This window comes from Crassostrea angulata, chromosome 5 (assembly GCF_025612915.1).
Source record: "Crassostrea angulata isolate pt1a10 chromosome 5, ASM2561291v2, whole genome shotgun sequence".
In the NCBI taxonomy this organism is placed as follows: domain Eukaryota; kingdom Metazoa; phylum Mollusca; class Bivalvia; order Ostreida; family Ostreidae; genus Magallana; species Magallana angulata.
The window spans coordinates 49,685,554-49,702,808 of NC_069115.1; the positions used below are offsets into that span (position 1 = coordinate 49,685,554).

At 32.4% G+C, this 17,255-nt stretch overlaps 2 protein-coding genes across 2 annotated transcripts; one reads left to right on the plus strand and one right to left on the minus strand.

Moving 5' to 3' along the window:
- Window positions 1-2,471: 2,471 nt before the first annotated feature.
- Window positions 2,472-9,302, minus strand: LOC128185065 (splicing factor 3A subunit 3-like). The gene is made up of 16 exons (XM_052854735.1): window positions 9,114-9,302; window positions 8,916-8,963; window positions 8,623-8,675; window positions 8,164-8,269; window positions 7,622-7,694; window positions 7,322-7,413; window positions 7,028-7,110; window positions 6,651-6,723; window positions 6,455-6,520; window positions 5,670-5,806; window positions 5,420-5,530; window positions 4,785-5,019; window positions 3,729-3,839; window positions 2,876-2,966; window positions 2,686-2,741; window positions 2,472-2,552 (listed from the first exon to the last, which is right to left on the minus strand). The coding sequence occupies exons 1-16, from the start codon at window positions 9,207-9,209 to the stop codon at window positions 2,475-2,477; spliced, it is 1,509 nt and encodes a 502-aa protein (XP_052710695.1). The 5' UTR covers window positions 9,210-9,302; the 3' UTR covers window positions 2,472-2,474.
- Window positions 9,303-9,498: 196 nt separating this feature from the next.
- On the plus strand, window positions 9,499-14,999 carry LOC128185066 (proteasome subunit alpha type-1-like). Its single transcript, XM_052854736.1, has 11 exons — window positions 9,499-9,612; window positions 10,823-10,867; window positions 11,000-11,101; window positions 11,428-11,531; window positions 11,951-12,039; window positions 12,274-12,344; window positions 12,498-12,627; window positions 13,128-13,207; window positions 14,055-14,126; window positions 14,283-14,336; window positions 14,717-14,999. The coding sequence occupies exons 1-11, from the start codon at window positions 9,610-9,612 to the stop codon at window positions 14,807-14,809; spliced, it is 843 nt and encodes a 280-aa protein (XP_052710696.1). The 5' UTR covers window positions 9,499-9,609; the 3' UTR covers window positions 14,810-14,999.
- Window positions 15,000-17,255: the final 2,256 nt, after the last annotated feature.

Sequence of the window (17,255 nt, forward strand, 5' to 3'; positions counted from 1 at the left end):
TATCCACCAAAGCTAAATTCATTATATACATGTATATTACACTACGTGGCATAAACTGGATGCCATAGGAGAAATAGTGCATACATGCGTGATTTCATGTCTATTGTTCATATAGTGTAACTTAATCGTTATGCCTCAAGGGATTGTAAATAGGGCATGTAAATCTCCCTTCCACGCTGTCATTTTGTTGTAAATAAAATGGTGAATGTGGCGTTCAGATGTAATACATGGATTATTGATATATTGTGTAATACATGTACATGTATTATTGATATAGCGTGTAATACATGTATTATTGATATATTGTGATGAATAAGTCTTATTATATCTTATGTAACTTAAAAATTAATTATTTTCAGAAATATCTTGTCCATCTTAAAAACTACTGGTAGATACAGAAGAACTGTTGTTTAGGTTTTATTTTTTGGTGTTTTTTTTTTTCCAGTAATTACAGTTCTGTTACATTTATCTACCTGTACATTGATTAATGATATGATGCCATATATATTGTAATCCTGTTACATATTCCCGTTACATTTATTCAGTGTTTATCCCAATGTGTTTCAGTATTGTCGCTCAATAAACTGTTACAAAGGCATTACATTGATGAAAAAAACGCACAGTAGTTCGAGGATAGATATGATGTACCATCTAATTCCACAGTTATTATCCATTTTATGATCTAGCTTATGCAAGATATATATGAATATTTATGAATTAACTTTTACATGTATTTTTCAATTTTTTATAAAACATTTATACATCAGTCGAAGCCAGTATAACTATATCATTTTACAATACATAAAGCATTTGTAAAAATATATTTAAAAAAGCATAGGTGAACTCTTTTTTAGTGTTCATTTAAAAAAAATCAATACTTGGCTGTTTATATAAACTTTATGGTTATGAACTTTTTAAAATTACTTAGAGAAAGAATGTTTCCAGCAACTCGATGGGAGTGACTGATGAAATAGATTGAAATCTTTCCCAGTATGTCAGCATGCGTCGGATGGCATAGAATAGTGTAGGGTTCAATATTGAATGGTTTCAGCTTGCCATGTTGTACATTTGCTTTGTCTGTGTGTCAGTGTGTGGCCCTCTCCTACAAGTTAGGCTCTCAAACACATTTCTGTTGGCTGTTTACAGTTTACATTTGTTCTTCAATTTGAACCTTTTTTTTTTTGTTTTTCTCGATGTAAAATGCCATGATTACTGGCTGTAAGATTTTTATTTGAAACATTGATTCTGTTGTCAGGGTCTGATCTTTATTATGATGAGAAGTACCATTGCTGTAGGCAGAGTTTTGTTTTGATATGAATAATGATTAATCTTTTGTTATTTTCTCAATGAAAAATAAAATTTAACTTGGTTATATATACATTGCGTTTTTGTTTTCATCAAGCTCAAATCTAAAATGTGTAATCTAAGACTGCAAAGCTTGCGTTGACCAAGTTATTGATTGAATACTGTTAACCAACTATTATTCGTGTGCGATAAATTTTGTAAGAGCATTGTTGTTACGAATATTTCTTGCCACAAACCAGTTTTTGTATGGTTGTTTTGACATGGGTTTAACATGAATAAGGCTTGGTTGCAAATTCATAGTCGTCACAAACTAGTGTATCAGAAGTAAGTCCTGAAATACGTTGCCACGAATAAAAGTTGGTTTGCAGTAAATCCATACTTTTTTCTTCGAAGAGAAATATATTGATATTAATTAAATAACTCCCACATTCTTGATCAACAATAAATCATATGAACCTTGTTTTAAATAAAAAACTTGATGCAGCCATGAAAAACTTGCAGATATCCAAGAATGAGATATTGTGGTTGAGATACATAAAGAAACTGTGTTTTTATGAATTCCAACTCGCTGCGACATATTCTTGGTATATGTACATCTATGTGAGATATTTAACCAAAGTTAACTGTATATTGCCCAAGTTTGACCCGGAAGTACAAGTAAATGATTGGGAATAGATGTAGTATAAATTGTACTTTAATACTTGGCTTGGAAATGTGCAGAGTGATCAACTGCAACAACGCATTCTAATATGCATCTTTCATGCTCATTTTGCAATTCCAATGGACTAAGTCCTTTTTATTAACTTACTTAAAGAATTCACAAAATTGCAATCATTTATTAGGTACTGTACTTTAATCAAAATTATTGTTGTGATAAATTTTATGAAACTTTTCATTAGTTATTGCCAAATGAAGTCAGACGACAAATCAATTCAAAAAGCAAAAACATTTAGATGTTGTGTATTACATATTTAATGATTTCATGATCAAGATTGAAGAACAAATTCATGAATGAAAATATAAAATAAAAATATTTCATCTACACCAACAACCCCCCCCCCCCCCCTTCAGTTAGAATGTCAAATCTAGGTGTTGAAGTTTGAAGTCTTCATGATCTGTAGATGAGGAGTCCATATATGTACAATGTAGATTTTTGCTGCTATCTCGCTCTACAAAAGTCCCTGTCTCTTAAGATCATCGTATGTTTTCTTGTTAAACACATTTCCTGTTGTATCTTCAAACTCTTCCTACAAAGAAATATTTGGGAAATAATTAAAAGCTATTACAATCAGCTGTTACAACATTTAGCAATGCATGGACCCAAATTTCTACAGTGATGTTAAGTTTAATATGGAAAAGGGTTCTGAACAAAATACCCACCTCTGTGTCTGGTTTCCATCTTTCTGATTCTTTGTTTGTTTTGATTTTGGACCACACTGTAGCAATAAATGACAAAGAAAACTACATGTATGAACAATTCATACCAGTATTTCAAAAGAAAAAATTAAAACAAACATTGATACATCATATAAATCATAATTTACCAGTAGGTTTGTTGACTTTGACTTACGTGCAAGTGCGTCTTCAATGAGAGTGACGTTGGCAAAATGAGCTGTGTTGGGAATTCCAAGACAACGCATTCCGTGGGCATGTCTCCATTCCTGTAATTAACATTTCAATTTTTCTAAAATAAAGCACAAACGTGATTTTATTTAAAAGACTGCTCTTTTGAAAAGTGTAAGCCTATAGGCTGGTTCAGTTCTTGTCCAGTCCAGAAATGATAAGTCCAATTTGATGTTGAACAATAATTTATTAAAGCGTGATCGTATAGATTTTTACAAAGGAATTTTCACAGTCTACAGATTCAAAGCTCAATCTCCCTGACTGACTAGCTGTTCTCAACATCTGGACTGCATCAATTAACATAGACTTATATATAATCATATACACAAATAGAAAAATAATTCAGATTAGTTCTGTCCAAGTGGTATAATCATAAATAATTATATTATCATTATAAACAGTCAACACTTCACAATGAGCATGATTTCTGTATATTTAACCTATAGCAACATTAGCTCTGTGGTTATTATCCTCTGAGTCATGTGCATAGCCATGGTTCTGCTTGACCAAAACAAATGAACTATTATGATTTCATCATTATTACCAGTAATTTTAATTATATGGCTGTCGAAGCCCTGAACATAATTACTTCAATTTCAGTATCCCAACCCGTAATTCCAAGCTGGTGATTATTTTAGCAAATAATTTAATGATTATATTTCGTATAACAAATTATTGTTTGTCACCTTTAGCAAATTGTTGTTCGTCACCTTTTCCAACTACATGTAATTTAAAATACAGCCAAGCAGGCTATCTGGTTACAAAAGTTAAAGAGATTATATTAACTTTTGTATACTTACAGCAAAATGTCGTTGGAAAGCTTTAGGTCCTTTATAAGTAAAGTTTCCACAGATTTCACAACTGTAGCTGATGTTCAGGCCATGCAACTTGTACAACCAATATGGAATAGGCTTTAAAGAAAACACGCATATAATACATAGAATATTCTCTGCATTATCATTTTCACATTAAGCCAATCTTAAATACATTGGTATGGAGATAAATATTCATGATGCAGTTAATTCATTATGTTTTAATTGGGAGTTGATTTTAATCAACTCTCCTATGCAGTTACTCTGACAAACCGAAACTGAAACAGTGTTTGGACCTAAGCACAAATCATCACCGCTGACAATAGTTAGTTCTTGAAAATAATCGATAAATTCGATGTAATGTACGCTGAAGCATTTTTTCTTAAAGGAAACTTATTTATAAATACCTAAGAAATAGTCAGATTTTAAATAGTACGAACAATTTAGAAGTTTTTTGCAGTCGTATATATCCCTATCCAGAGTTCAATATAGTCTCGTTCAATCATCGGCTGTCTCCGTACATCTCCGACAAGCAGAGAGTCAGTCTATATTTAGAGGACGCATCATCAAGCTATCACGTGACCTTGTATCTTTTACTTGTCGGAGATTTATGGAGACAGCCGAGCATCTGGTTGAACGAGACTAGAGTTCATTATTGGTTGGATCCATATAATTTTTGAAATATTTTGAATACCGATACTGATTTGATGATATCAATTCTATTTTTAAATATTACACAACATGATTCATAAGAGGTTTTCTCGAAATTCTTGTCGGAAAAGTCCGAGAATCCATATTGTAAAAATGTAATTTAAATCGAGATTATAAACTACTTGCCAAGCAAAAAACATGTAACATATCGTTGATTTTAAGATAAATAATAATCGATAAAATCAACTCCCGTCAGTACTTCAATACTTTGATTTTTTCATTAAGAACACAAAATACAACCAATGCTGCTATTGTGAAAGTAATCAAACAAATAAATCATTTAAGTACATGTATTTTAAGACTCAAGCTATATCTGTAAATGAGAGAGTCTACCTTTCCGTCCCAGCCGAGTGGGAGGTTTTTGGGGTTGTATGGGATGTCATCATTGTCGTCATCAGAGTCCGACTCCTCGAAATGTTCGTCGTCTGAGTCCTCTCTCTCCTCGCCTGTTCTGGCCTGTTTGCGCTGGATGTTGTCACGGGTGGCCGCCCTCTGTTCGCTCAGGAGTTCGGAGAATCGGTACACCTGTCCCTCTAGCTGTCCAATCTCTTTCTGACGCTCAGCATCTCTGTATCATTAAAGTTATGTATCAATCTCTAAGTAAAGGATAACTTGTAGCACATAATTTGATTGGCTGAGCAAGTCTACTAATACATTACAGGGTATAATGTCACAAGAAAATGTATCAGTAGCAAAAGCAATGATTCACACATCACATTTAAATACAGATACATTTTTAAAAAAAATTTTAAATAAAGTAGTTGAGGCGACTTTATGTAATGTATTACATATGTAGATTACTATTAGTTCACCAAACTTTTTTTTAGAAGATAAGAAATAACACTGCATTAAAGATCATCATACAAGCTCAATACATTTTACGATAAAACAAGGAATAAGATATTCCAATAAAGATGTCTAATTTGAGCAACAGCAGGGAACAATGCTGGAATCTGTTAACTTCATACCTGCTTTTACCCGCTCTCCCTGGCTTCGACTTGGCAAACATGGAGGGATCAAGGTCCTCCAGATTCTTTCCTTTGGTGCTGAACAACCTCATAGCTCTCTCCTCCAGAGTTCTATGATAAAATTGTCAAAAAATCATAAAACTATTACTTGTACAGCATTGTATGATATTGTTCTAAATATACAGATTTTCAAAAAATTACAATAGTGTTACAGCATATTACAACAACGAATCAGTTAACTACGACTTACCCTCCACATTTGAGTCCCAAGGCCATCAGGGCACTCTTGAGTCTGTCCAGTCCCAGGGAAGCTAACTCTTCCCAGGAGGAGAAGGCAGACAGATCTAAATGAGCACCTGTGTGGGTCAGGGCACCTGTTGCTTCTTTCTGTAATGGCAAGAACATTTGTAAACAACAAGGTTTCAGTTTAAACCTCACCATTAGATGTCAAAATAACACATGCACTGTGAACAAGTGTTAATGGAGAGAACTAATACAGGCTTTTGTTTGCCTGCTGTTCAATCCATACTCATTTATATACTTCTGTGTAAATTTCTAAATAAAAATACTTCTTAAACTGTAAACCAAGTAAATGTACTATTAATATGGTTAATTTTTTACTAATGAATTGCCCATTGAGAACTAGCTGCAATAATGTAGCCCTCTCCAGGTTTTTTTTTATATTAGAAAGCGTCAGATAAAAATTCAGAGAGGGCTACATTCACAGATGTGCATGTTGTGTCAACATGCAGTAAATATCCCAGAGCAAATGTTGCTAGGCTAGATACTCATTGCATCTGTATATTACTTAATCATAGCATAGAAATGTTGATAAAAGGTTATCAAATGTCTCTGAAACAGTAGTTATCTGAAGCAATCAAGTACAGACAAATAAAATCATTTACATAATTTTGAATCAAAATTCTTTGAAAAAGAAATCAAACAGTTATGCTGATGAAAGAAAATACATGTACATGTAAATTATATCAAAATGAATGGTGTAAATTACACTTCATTTTATATCTTTTCACTTACAGGCCATCCAGGGAAAGTGCCTTCATTCCACTGTAGATCAAAGTCCAGCTTCACTTTTTCTAGCTCCTATAAAACCCAGAAAATACAATGAATAGACATTTCATATTAATATAACTCCTCTTTCCACCACCCACTTTTCCATTCATCATCTAATGCTTAGAAACATGTACAGGTATATGCATAAAACATTTCTTACTTCATTGATGTCAATCAGAGGTTTGACCCGTTGTAGGTATCCATCCAAATATTCCAACAAAAACAGCAGGTACCTGAAACAAGCAAGTAAAGACCAATAAACTTTCACATAATTTAACGTAAAGTTTCCAATGCTGGAAATTTACAGTTAACCTCGTAAATTCCACAAAAGGAAAACACACTTTTAAAATTTTTCCTCAATCTATTCTAGTCAATTCTCCAGATTTTTCACTAAGAATAAGGTATACTGTTTAGCAACAAAGCAAGATGAAAAATCTTAGCATCAAAATAAATGGACATGTAGATACACCCATGTACATGGACTGGTTCATGTTAATAGTGAAGCATAATTTGAAACAAGCAAAATAAAATTCTTACTCTTTGTATGCAGCATTCTTCTTGTCTTTGGAGATGTCAAAAAGTAGGTCAAATGTAGACAGGTATGTAAGGTAGTCAATTTTCTAAATTAAAATGAAAAATAAACAAAATATGAACTCGGACAGTTATTTGCAATACATGTACATATAATGTCAAAATGTACTGAAACTAATAATAACTTGCAACACATTATATTTCAGTTTTTTACTTCAATCTTAAATCTTCAATCATAAACTTTCTGATTCACTGAAAAACATGCATCCAAAAGCATTTCTATCATAAAAATCATTCTACCTCTATGCCTTTAAGATTGATGAACTTTTCATAGCATTCATGAAGATCAAGGTATTTTCCATACCCCTCTTCATCTGTGAATTCAGCTAAATCTAAAACAATAAAGGGACATTTTCTTCTTTTAGCACTAGAAATATGGTACATGCGTAAGAAAGTTTTATCGCTGAAACACATAAAAATTAAGGAATACATTTGTAAACTTTTAAATGTTTACACTATTCTGCATTAAAAATCAAAAGTGAATGTTGGAGTATTTTATAGCAGAATCCAGATAACTTGATAGAGTAAGTGAGTTCTTACTTTGGCCTTCATCTCCAGCATTTTCTCGCAACTTAGCTAGCTCTTCAAATTCCACAGACATAGGAACACTTATCTAAAACAGTAAAAGATACTAAAATTAATTGAGGGTAGTACATAATACAAATAAATATAACTATTTAAAGAATAAAAGATAGTTTTACACAATACTGATACACAGAATGGAAAAATCAAAATTGTAATAGAGATAACAAGAAATAGGTGAGCCAATGCTCACTAATGATTCCCCCGCTCTGATGTGAATATACAAAAGAAGCAAAGTCAGCATTTAACAAAGTTGACATCAAATTTTTAAACAAATGAATCCTACCATATGGCATACCTAAATATTAAATGAGTGTCTTAAAATTTCAAGCATCTGCAATTAATAGTTGTTGAGAAATCTGTGACGAAAATTTTTTACGGACAGACACACAGACAGAAAAAAAAGTATACCCCCTCTCCTTCTGAGCAGAGGCATAAATATCAAAATTATAAATGGAGTCACATAATACGTGTACTTTCTATTCTGCTTTATTGTGTACCTCATTTGGATGTTTTCTGTGAAACTCTCTGAGCTGTTTGAGACGAGCATAAAACTCTACATATTCATTTGGTCCAGAAAGTGCTTGTACTTCTTCTTTTCTCAATCTTTAAACAAAAAATGTAAAATCATTTACTTGAAATTAAAGAAGATTTACAATGTATCTTTGGTAACAAGGTAATAACTCACTTATGTTTTACAGCTGTACATTTACCCTATATCCGTTAAATTTTTGCGATGAACTAATTCTCGCTATTTTCGCAATCTCTTTTAAGTCGCAAATAATTGAATACGTAGAAATTATATCCTGTATCATTTTCTATAAGAAACTTTTTAAATCGCAAAAAATGACTGACGCAAATAAAAAATGTTACTGATTTTCCGCATTTTGGCAAATTTTGTGACACGGGAAAAAACCCGGATATATGGTATATAGAAAAATATAATTATATTCACATACCCATCTTTATCTTCATACAGATCTTTCAATTCATTTGTACATTCAACATAACGCTGAAACGAAAAATTCAATATAAGAAATATAATCAAATGGACAATCAACTTAAAATTTTTGATTGATTTTATCCAGATTTAAACATGCATGGCCTTCCTCAATCCTCACCATGATTTTGTTTACTTTTTATACCTGAGCAAAAAATGACAAATATTTATTCAAGCAATAGTCATTGAAGAAGAAGAAGAAGAAGAAGAAGAAGAAGAAGAAATATCATTTACTAATTTAGGTCAACTTACATCTATAAGCAGCCTCATTCTGTGATCTGAATTAATTTGCTCTCGTCCCTGTAATCAAGGATTACAAGAAATCAATAACATTATCGCTGACAAGATTGCTACACTGAATGATATAAACATTATTAAAACCAACTCATATTGCTTTTTGCAGTTTATTGAAATGTACAGCAAACAGCAAGTAGAGAAGTTTGCTATTACCGCTTTTGATGGCTGAAGCATTTCTTTAACTGTAGCGTCCATAAGTCTTTCTCGTTCTTCATGGTACCGTCTTTGCTGCTCTAGAAGGGTTTCCATTATTTGAAAAGCTTAAATAACCATAAAATAAAACAATAAAACGTGAAGAAAACCAAAACCGATGCGTACTTCAATGTCAAGATAGAATTTTAAGCACACGTTTTCTGCCCGTTTAATAAAACGTTTCAGAGATTTTTCATGTTGATACGTCGTGCATTCGTTATCAACTTTTGAAAGTTTCAGATACTTTCAATTCTTTAAGTTTTATTGTCTTTGTTTTATGTATGAATTATTAATGATCAACATAACCAACTTTTTTCTATTGTAATCAACCGATTTATTTCAAAATATTCTCCGACTACATTTCGTACGATTGATTAATGTAGCTCTTTGGTGTTTGAAGGAAACATTGGTACTCAAAAAAATTTACACAGTCACCTGTCGCCGGCAACATCAAATAATGGTAATTCTTGACATGAACTATGCTAGTTTCATAATAGTTTATATGTCATATTGTCTATTCATTTCTTCAGTAAACATTTCCTGTGTTTTGATAAATGATTTGATATTTTTCTATCAGATTGATACATTCATTCAAACCCATCATTGTCACGATTGTGCATGGGTATGAATATTTTGAATGGCAGTCATTCTGTTACCAAACAAAACCCTTCCGGTCATTTTTATGCTCTCGTCAATCCGTCCCTGAATTTTGATAAAACCATCCCGAATTTTTGGTCAAACCGTCCCCTATGACTATACTTAAGAATTTTTGAATTAAAAAAAAAATGGTTGAAAATCTCTCCATTTGATTTGATACCTCCAAGTCATCATTAAACTCCTGTCACAACAGTGCTGTGTTCTCAAGGCAACCCTGCTGCATCCATGAAAAACGCAGAATGCTTAGGAGGGCGCACTAGAGTCTCAATAAGCACTGCAACTTACCAGGGTCATCTCCGATTGTCACTGTAGGCTCCCCTTTGGGATACACTTTGAGCAGGCATGAAGTACATGCAATGGCTCTGAGTTCTGATAAATATTTAGCAGAAACAAAGTGGCGTTGTAGTCAATACACTACAGTAAGTTCTCCGGCAGAGCAACTAAAGCTCCCTTGCCATGCCAAAGTATTATAGGCACATAAATCCAGATTAGGTGCAGTGTCATTTGCCATTGGGATGTCTTTGTGTCATTGTTGCTCTTTCACTGCTTTTCTGCAGTAAAATAAATAACAGCATGTTCAACAAGGGGAAGGTTGACCAAAATTGGGGGATGCATTGACCAAAAAATATTGGAGATGGATTGACTGGTCATTTGTTTAATTATGACCAGCAAATATTATATAAAAGAATTTTAACTGAATTTATTGATGTTAATTCTCAATTATTCAATAAGTGTCTGAAAAGTCAGAGGCATAGAATATTTCATATTTCAGTGTCATCTACATAAACAAATTTCAGTAGACTTTTCTCATCTCTTAATTTCTAGACTAGGTGAAGACCTTTTGTATAAAAATCAGGTTTATATACAAATACATGTATATCCAGTTCAATGTTGTAGCAAATATTTTGTAACTTGTATGAATATATTGTGCGATTGAGTGCCAAAGCAATGGAAGGTAAATTGTATGTTAATTGGTAACTGCATACTTCTGATATTACCAATATTCATTCCAGTTTCGAAACCAGTATGACAATGATGTCACAGTTTGGAGCCCTCAGGTTTGAAGTTTTTTAAATTAAAAATGTATATGAAATCTAATGGTATATGTCTGATATGTGAAATAAGGTTTTAAAAAACAATCAACTGTATCGAGAAGTAATTGTAATTTGATTTATCATAAACAAAAATAGGGCCGCATTCATCAGATTGAGTATGCCATGGAGGCTGTCAAACAAGGATCTGCTACAGTGGGCCTCAAGTCCAAATCTCACGCTATCCTGGTGGCCTTAAAGGTATGTCTGTAGTGCTATAGAAAGTTTCGGTCATGTACTGAAGCGACTCATCAGATTTCAAAGGGTTCACATAATTATTGTTATGCACATATGGTGTTTTGATTCCTGGAACATGTATAAGATTTGTTAAAATATTTTGTTTATAACTTACTGTATTTTCCAATAAAAAACTTTTATGCATCTATTTGCATAATAAAATATTGATTAAATTAAATTAAGAACCTTTTATACATTGAAGACCTCTGAGGTTAAGGATAATAACTTCAGCTGGTCAAAATCTGAAAAGTTCAAAAGAAAAACTGCATCATTATTTTGTTGTTTTGTAGAGAGCATCTTCAGAGTTAGCTGCACATCAGAAAAAGATTATTCCAATCGATGACCATATTGGTGTCTCCATAGCGGGTCTAACAGCTGATGCCAGGCTCCTCAGGTTGTCAATACATAATTTAAAAATTGATACTGTACACAGAAAATGTACCCTGCATAATTTTCACAGGGGCACTGTTGTGCCAGATTTATAATTCAAGGAAAATTTGGGTTTGCTTTTTTTTGTACATTGTGTAATACATTTTTAACTTTTTAGGAGAATTTTCTGCATGTGAATTTAACATTAACATGAAATTTACATATGTGCTCTAGTCATGCAAAGATGCTCACACTGATTTGTGTGAAACAAAATTGTTAATGTATTTGCAGAGGACGTGAAAGTTTATCGTGTGATTTGAATCCTGAATAGAATCTGTTTTGTGGAAATTTTTGAAAGATGGACTCATTTAGTTAATTTTTATGTACATGACATTGTATTCAGAATAACACTAATTTTGGTATAATAATTTCTTTTCTTTTCAGTAACTTCATGAGATCAGAGTGCTTGAACTCCAGATATGCTTACGATTCTCCTCTGCCAGTTTCTAGACTTGTGTCAGCAGTTGGAAACAGTATCCTGTAAATACAAAAGAATTTGAATATCAGATGTGGTTACATAGTTCTAATCTACATGTACCTGGCCTGTTCTATAAAGTTTTTTTTTAAAGTGGAATCTGTGCAAATCACTGCAGTTTCCATTTTGATCATAATTTTATTGGCTAAGCTGTCCATTCCAACATAAACCCCCCTTTATTTGATGTTTAATGAAGTTTGTAGAAGATAGATTAGACTTCCTTATCTATAAGAATCACAAATTCCCACACAGAGGTACGGCCGACGGCCATTCGGAGTAGGCTTGTTGGTTGCTGGATATGATGTAAGTTTACAGTTGAAATAAATTTTGACGTATACGATTTAAATTATTACCGTTGGTACATTTTGTATTCTACATTGTAATACAAGTCTTACTAGAACTCCTGAAAATTAATTTATATAAAAAAGATATTAATGATTGATGACCGAATTACAGGATCAAGGACCCCACATTTACCAGACCTGTCCCTCTGCCAACTACTACGACTGTAAGGCGATGGCCATTGGCGCCCGGTCACAGTCGGCAAGGACGTACGTGGAGAAACACCTGGACAAATTCTTAGAGTGTAAGTATGCCTTAGGTTTATGAATATGTAGGCAAATGTGTGTTGTAGTGGATATCAAAGTAGTAAATACTATATTATGATTATCATATACTTATTACTTGGTTCTGGTTATAGCAAGTCCCAGGATATTTTAACTACTGTAGAAACATTATTTATTGTAAAATATCGAATTAATATCGGCGTAAAATAATGAGAAGCATCTTTAGCAAATTTTGAAATCTTTCTTTTATTTTTCTGACTACTGTGTAACTTTATGGAGTTACGACAAAATTTTTGAGCTTGCTATTTTGTATTCTCATGATTTGATACATTATGATGCAATCGTGAAATTAACTACTCCTTTAAAATGGTCTACTCTAATGCCCTACAAAAAGCACATATTACTATCCGTGTTGATTTAAATTGTTTCAAAAGGAATATGAATTTTGAAAATAAAACTGGTTACCAGTATTTGTCTTATATCAATTGTGAGATGTATGTTTTTATTGTTGATATTGTAGGTTCATTAGATGAGTTGATAAAACATGGACTGAGAGCTCTCAGGGAAACTCTGCCACAAGAAGTGGAACTCACAACAAAGGTAACATTTCAAATGGATGTAATGAGTGTACAGTGTAGTCACAGTAATGAGTAGGGTGTAAGATACTTTGATGCGCTTTACTGATAGTACATGTACAGTAAAACTCAGTTATAGCAAAGTCCTAGGGACCAAATGGAATTACTTTGTTATATCCGTAATTTGTTATATCCGTATAACGAATTCGTAATAATATCTATAGCGAATCCACTATATTCATGTTTTCTTTCACCAGACAATAATTTTTGCTAATTGGGGCTTCAAATAAAAATACATTACTTTGATACCTTTGATAATCAGATTGTGAATTGAAAAAACCATATGAAAATAAGTTAATTCAAACTATTTTGTTAAATGGTAGTGCAAACTTTTTTTAAACTGTTAAGAAATTTGTTATAAAGGTGTTAAATTTCTTTATTATTCATCTCTATGGGATTCGTTATAACCATAAAATTTTGCAAAGATTTGTAAAGAATTTTACTGGGAACTTCGCTATATCCGAGAATTCGCTATATCTGTATTTGTACTAAACACGTTTTACTGTATATCAATAGCTACCATGCTTAACAGGTAAAATATGAATGTTGCTGAGTTGTAATCTTCTGACACTGGTAGAAATCTGGTGAATTTTACTATTTAGTATTAATTTACTTTTAAAATTCAATATCTAATATATATATATGTAAATAATAGTACATGTGTATGAATATTCAGATAATTTATTACTGCCTGTAAAACAATACATCTACTAGTATATGTTTAAATGTAACTATGGAATAGAATATGTACTGGTCATTTGTGATATTATAATACACTTGCTCTTACCCTATTCTCTTTTTTATCATTTCAGAACTGTTCTCTAGGAATTGTTGGAAAAGATATGGAATTCACCATTTATGACGATGACGATGTTCAAAAATATGTATCCTTTTCAATAGTTGTAATGAATATGAAATTTACCTGATGATTAATGAAGTAATAGCTTCTGTACTTGATCATTAACTTAGTAGGCTTGTTGAAATAAATTTCAAATTGAGAAATCACGAAATGTGTGTCCATTTTCCTTGACCGAGTGTAGTTGGCGATGATTGAGGGAGAAGAAAGGTCAAGGGCAGCCCCTCCAGCTGATCAGGTCAGTACATCAAGGTCAAATGTTTCACCATTATCAGTCCAGCACAGCTGCTATTGATAGAAAGTGTTCTGTTGAATGCCTAAATCGACTTTTTCTTTCATATGTACACAGTATATAAATGTTCTTTTTTGGTTATTTGAGAAATTCATGTGTACAAATTTATGCTAGTTCTTTGCTTGATCCATAATTGAATTGTTTTTTATTGATGTGAAATTGAGTAATTTTCTGTACATGCACACCCACACACCAAGACAATAAAATGATATTTAATATCTGAATGATTTTTTTTCTATGTATCAAATTAATTATCATGCTGCATGCATACAAGACATGAAAAATATTTTTAAAAATATTAATCTAATTTTGAAACTTTTATCCAGGCTGCTATGGACACTCAAGAAGGGGAGGGACAACAACCCCCCGACCCCCAGCCCGCAGACCCTGCAGTAGAGGAACAGGGCATGGAGCACTGACCATGACATGCTTCATCATCATTCTGTGACATCTCACTTCCAAAAACTCAACCTAATGAAAATAGTGCTATCACCGTGTCTCGTATTTTCTTAATTTGCAAATGATTGTAAAAGACTTTGTAAACTTTACATAAACTTGTGCTGAACCACAGTTTTGTGAAATAAATTAGTAATGTATGAAAAAGAAAAACATTGTTTGTGATGTGGCATTGGAATGTTTGGATCTTTGCAATATTAGAGCTGTAGCACCAAATAATTCAATGTATTTCCATTCTGTCAATCAATGGTATTGGGGTGTTTGTATCTTTGCAGTAAGAACTGTAGCACCAAACGATTCAATCTACTTCTATTCTGTCAATCAATATTCTTGCAAAAAAAATTTGCTTTATAGATAAACAAAAAAACCCCCAGATTATTCTTTTTACAAAGCAAACACATATTGAGTAACATTAGTTTACAAAGAGATATTTTAGGAATACATTGATTTTCAAACAAAAGTTATGGAAATATCAGGTATTCCCAGATTGGAAACTCTTGGAATAGAACCCGGCACCATTACAAAGGGAAGTGTTGCCACAGGGACAGGGACAAACATATACAGGTACAATAGATTTGCAAGATCAGCTCCGAGGCATTTGGTAAAAAAATCTTCACAGAAATAAATACATGTAAAATCCCAGTTGTTTAACCAAGCCCCCCCCCCAAGTACTTCTTGAGATTTCTAAAACATGCATATCTATGGCAATTCGTCTATTTTATTTCTACACCCTTTCTTTAGAATAATTGGTGTATTACAGTAACAGTTTTCTTGGTCCAACACAAGATAAGATAAAATGGATTCCAACTTGTAAACCAATACCTCCAATAAATACATATGTTTAAGTCTGTTAATTATTTTAAGGACAACCCATTCTACATGTATGTCTTGTCTTGACATTGAACCTTAAGCCAGACATTGAGAAGTTTAAGAAACTTTTCTACTTGATGCCAGGAAAATTACCACAGGTTAATATCTGAATGTTGATGTGCTGCACAGAATGTTGTCACAACAAGTTTCAACATCTCTGAGAAAGATACTATCTCAGTGGTGAGAAGGAATTCGAGACATTTATAATTCAATTAAACCTTTTATTCTTTTTTCGTATATATTAAAATGTTTTACACAAAAGCAGATAATTAATTGTTTCGAAATACGCTTTCTAAAAATCAAGTGATTGGAAAGTAACCATGCTAATAGGTAGATCCAAAATAACATTACGTACAGGTATATCAAATTATTTTAAAAGAGCAGATCACATATTCCAATGAACTGCACAGTCTTTAAGTATAAGACTAAATAAATCTGCTCCTTTTTACCCAATGACCTTCACAATGTCAAAGTCACTACTCATTGTAGCTATGTGATATCCGAAACATCTCACTTTTGCTCCCACTGCCCCGTAAATACAGTTGTACGTGTATGAGTTTGTCACCGTGAAGGAATCTGGCGAACTACTAGCTGTTATAATTTAATGTCTTTTTTAATTGAATAAAATTAACTGTATGATATAGATGTGTGATAGACGCGTTTAATGATTTGGGATTTTCATGAAAATTTAATAGTATTTTTTTTACATTCGGAAAAACAAAAAGTTTTCAACATTGAATCAAAATCTTATTTTTTAAAAGCAATTAATTTAACTAAATGCTTTTAAATATTCCATGTGCCAAGACGTCAAATGTTATAAAATGATTTGAAGAAGCTTAATTTAATGGAATTTACCATCAAAATTCTTTAATTTGATGCGAAATTTTTTTAAGCCCTTTGCATATATTCAAGGTTTGGTAGAAAATTAAGTAATCTTGTCACAGAATGCATTGCGCCGTGTTATCGAAACCGATACATATAAAACAAAACACGGTACATGTTTTCATTTATTTACGTGTAATGTCTTTTTTAATAATTCATATAGACATAACTTTTTAAAATAATCTAATATATATACTAAGACGAAGGACTAGCCAGTCTATGTTTCTTGATACAGAATTCTAATTAAACCCTAAAAATGTCCGTAGCCATTCTTTGCAGCTAGGTGAATTTTCTAGGAGCTAATCTTTTTTAAAAAGTTCACCCCTGCATACCCTTATCATTTTTTACGGGGGTATCTTTTTCCTTCATTGACACTAATGGTTCACAGTACAGGGTACTTTGTCAATTACAAAAGTACTAAAGGATTGGATATCACTGAAAAGAAAATAATGTAGGAATGTCTCCAAAGACCTTGGAGATTTCAAAGTTAAACTAAAGATCGAGTACAATCTTCTTAAATTTCAGTTACAACTGGTTCGTATGGCTTTCTTTTTTTTTTTTTTCTTTCTTTTTTTTTTTTACGTAGTTTGAGATTCTGCTAATTAAATCGGGATGAAACTAGTGCGGGTTACTCAGTTACTAAATGTTATAAACTTC

Coding starts and splice junctions, on each gene's coding strand:
- LOC128185065 (XM_052854735.1), bottom strand. CDS start 9,209: ATGGAAACCCTTCTAGAGCAGCAAAGACGGTACCATGAAGAACGAGAA. Junction 8,964..9,113: donor TGCTTCAGCCATCAAAAGCG/GTAATAGCAAAC, acceptor CCTTGATTACAG/GGACGAGAGCAAATTAATTC. Junction 5,020..5,419: donor GGGAGAGCGGGTAAAAGCAG/GTATGAAGTTAA, acceptor TTAATGATACAG/AGATGCTGAGCGTCAGAAAG.
- LOC128185066 (XM_052854736.1), top strand. Junction 11,102..11,427: donor CTATCCTGGTGGCCTTAAAG/GTATGTCTGTAG, acceptor GTTGTTTTGTAG/AGAGCATCTTCAGAGTTAGC. Junction 12,040..12,273: donor TGTGTCAGCAGTTGGAAACA/GTATCCTGTAAA, acceptor CTTATCTATAAG/AATCACAAATTCCCACACAG.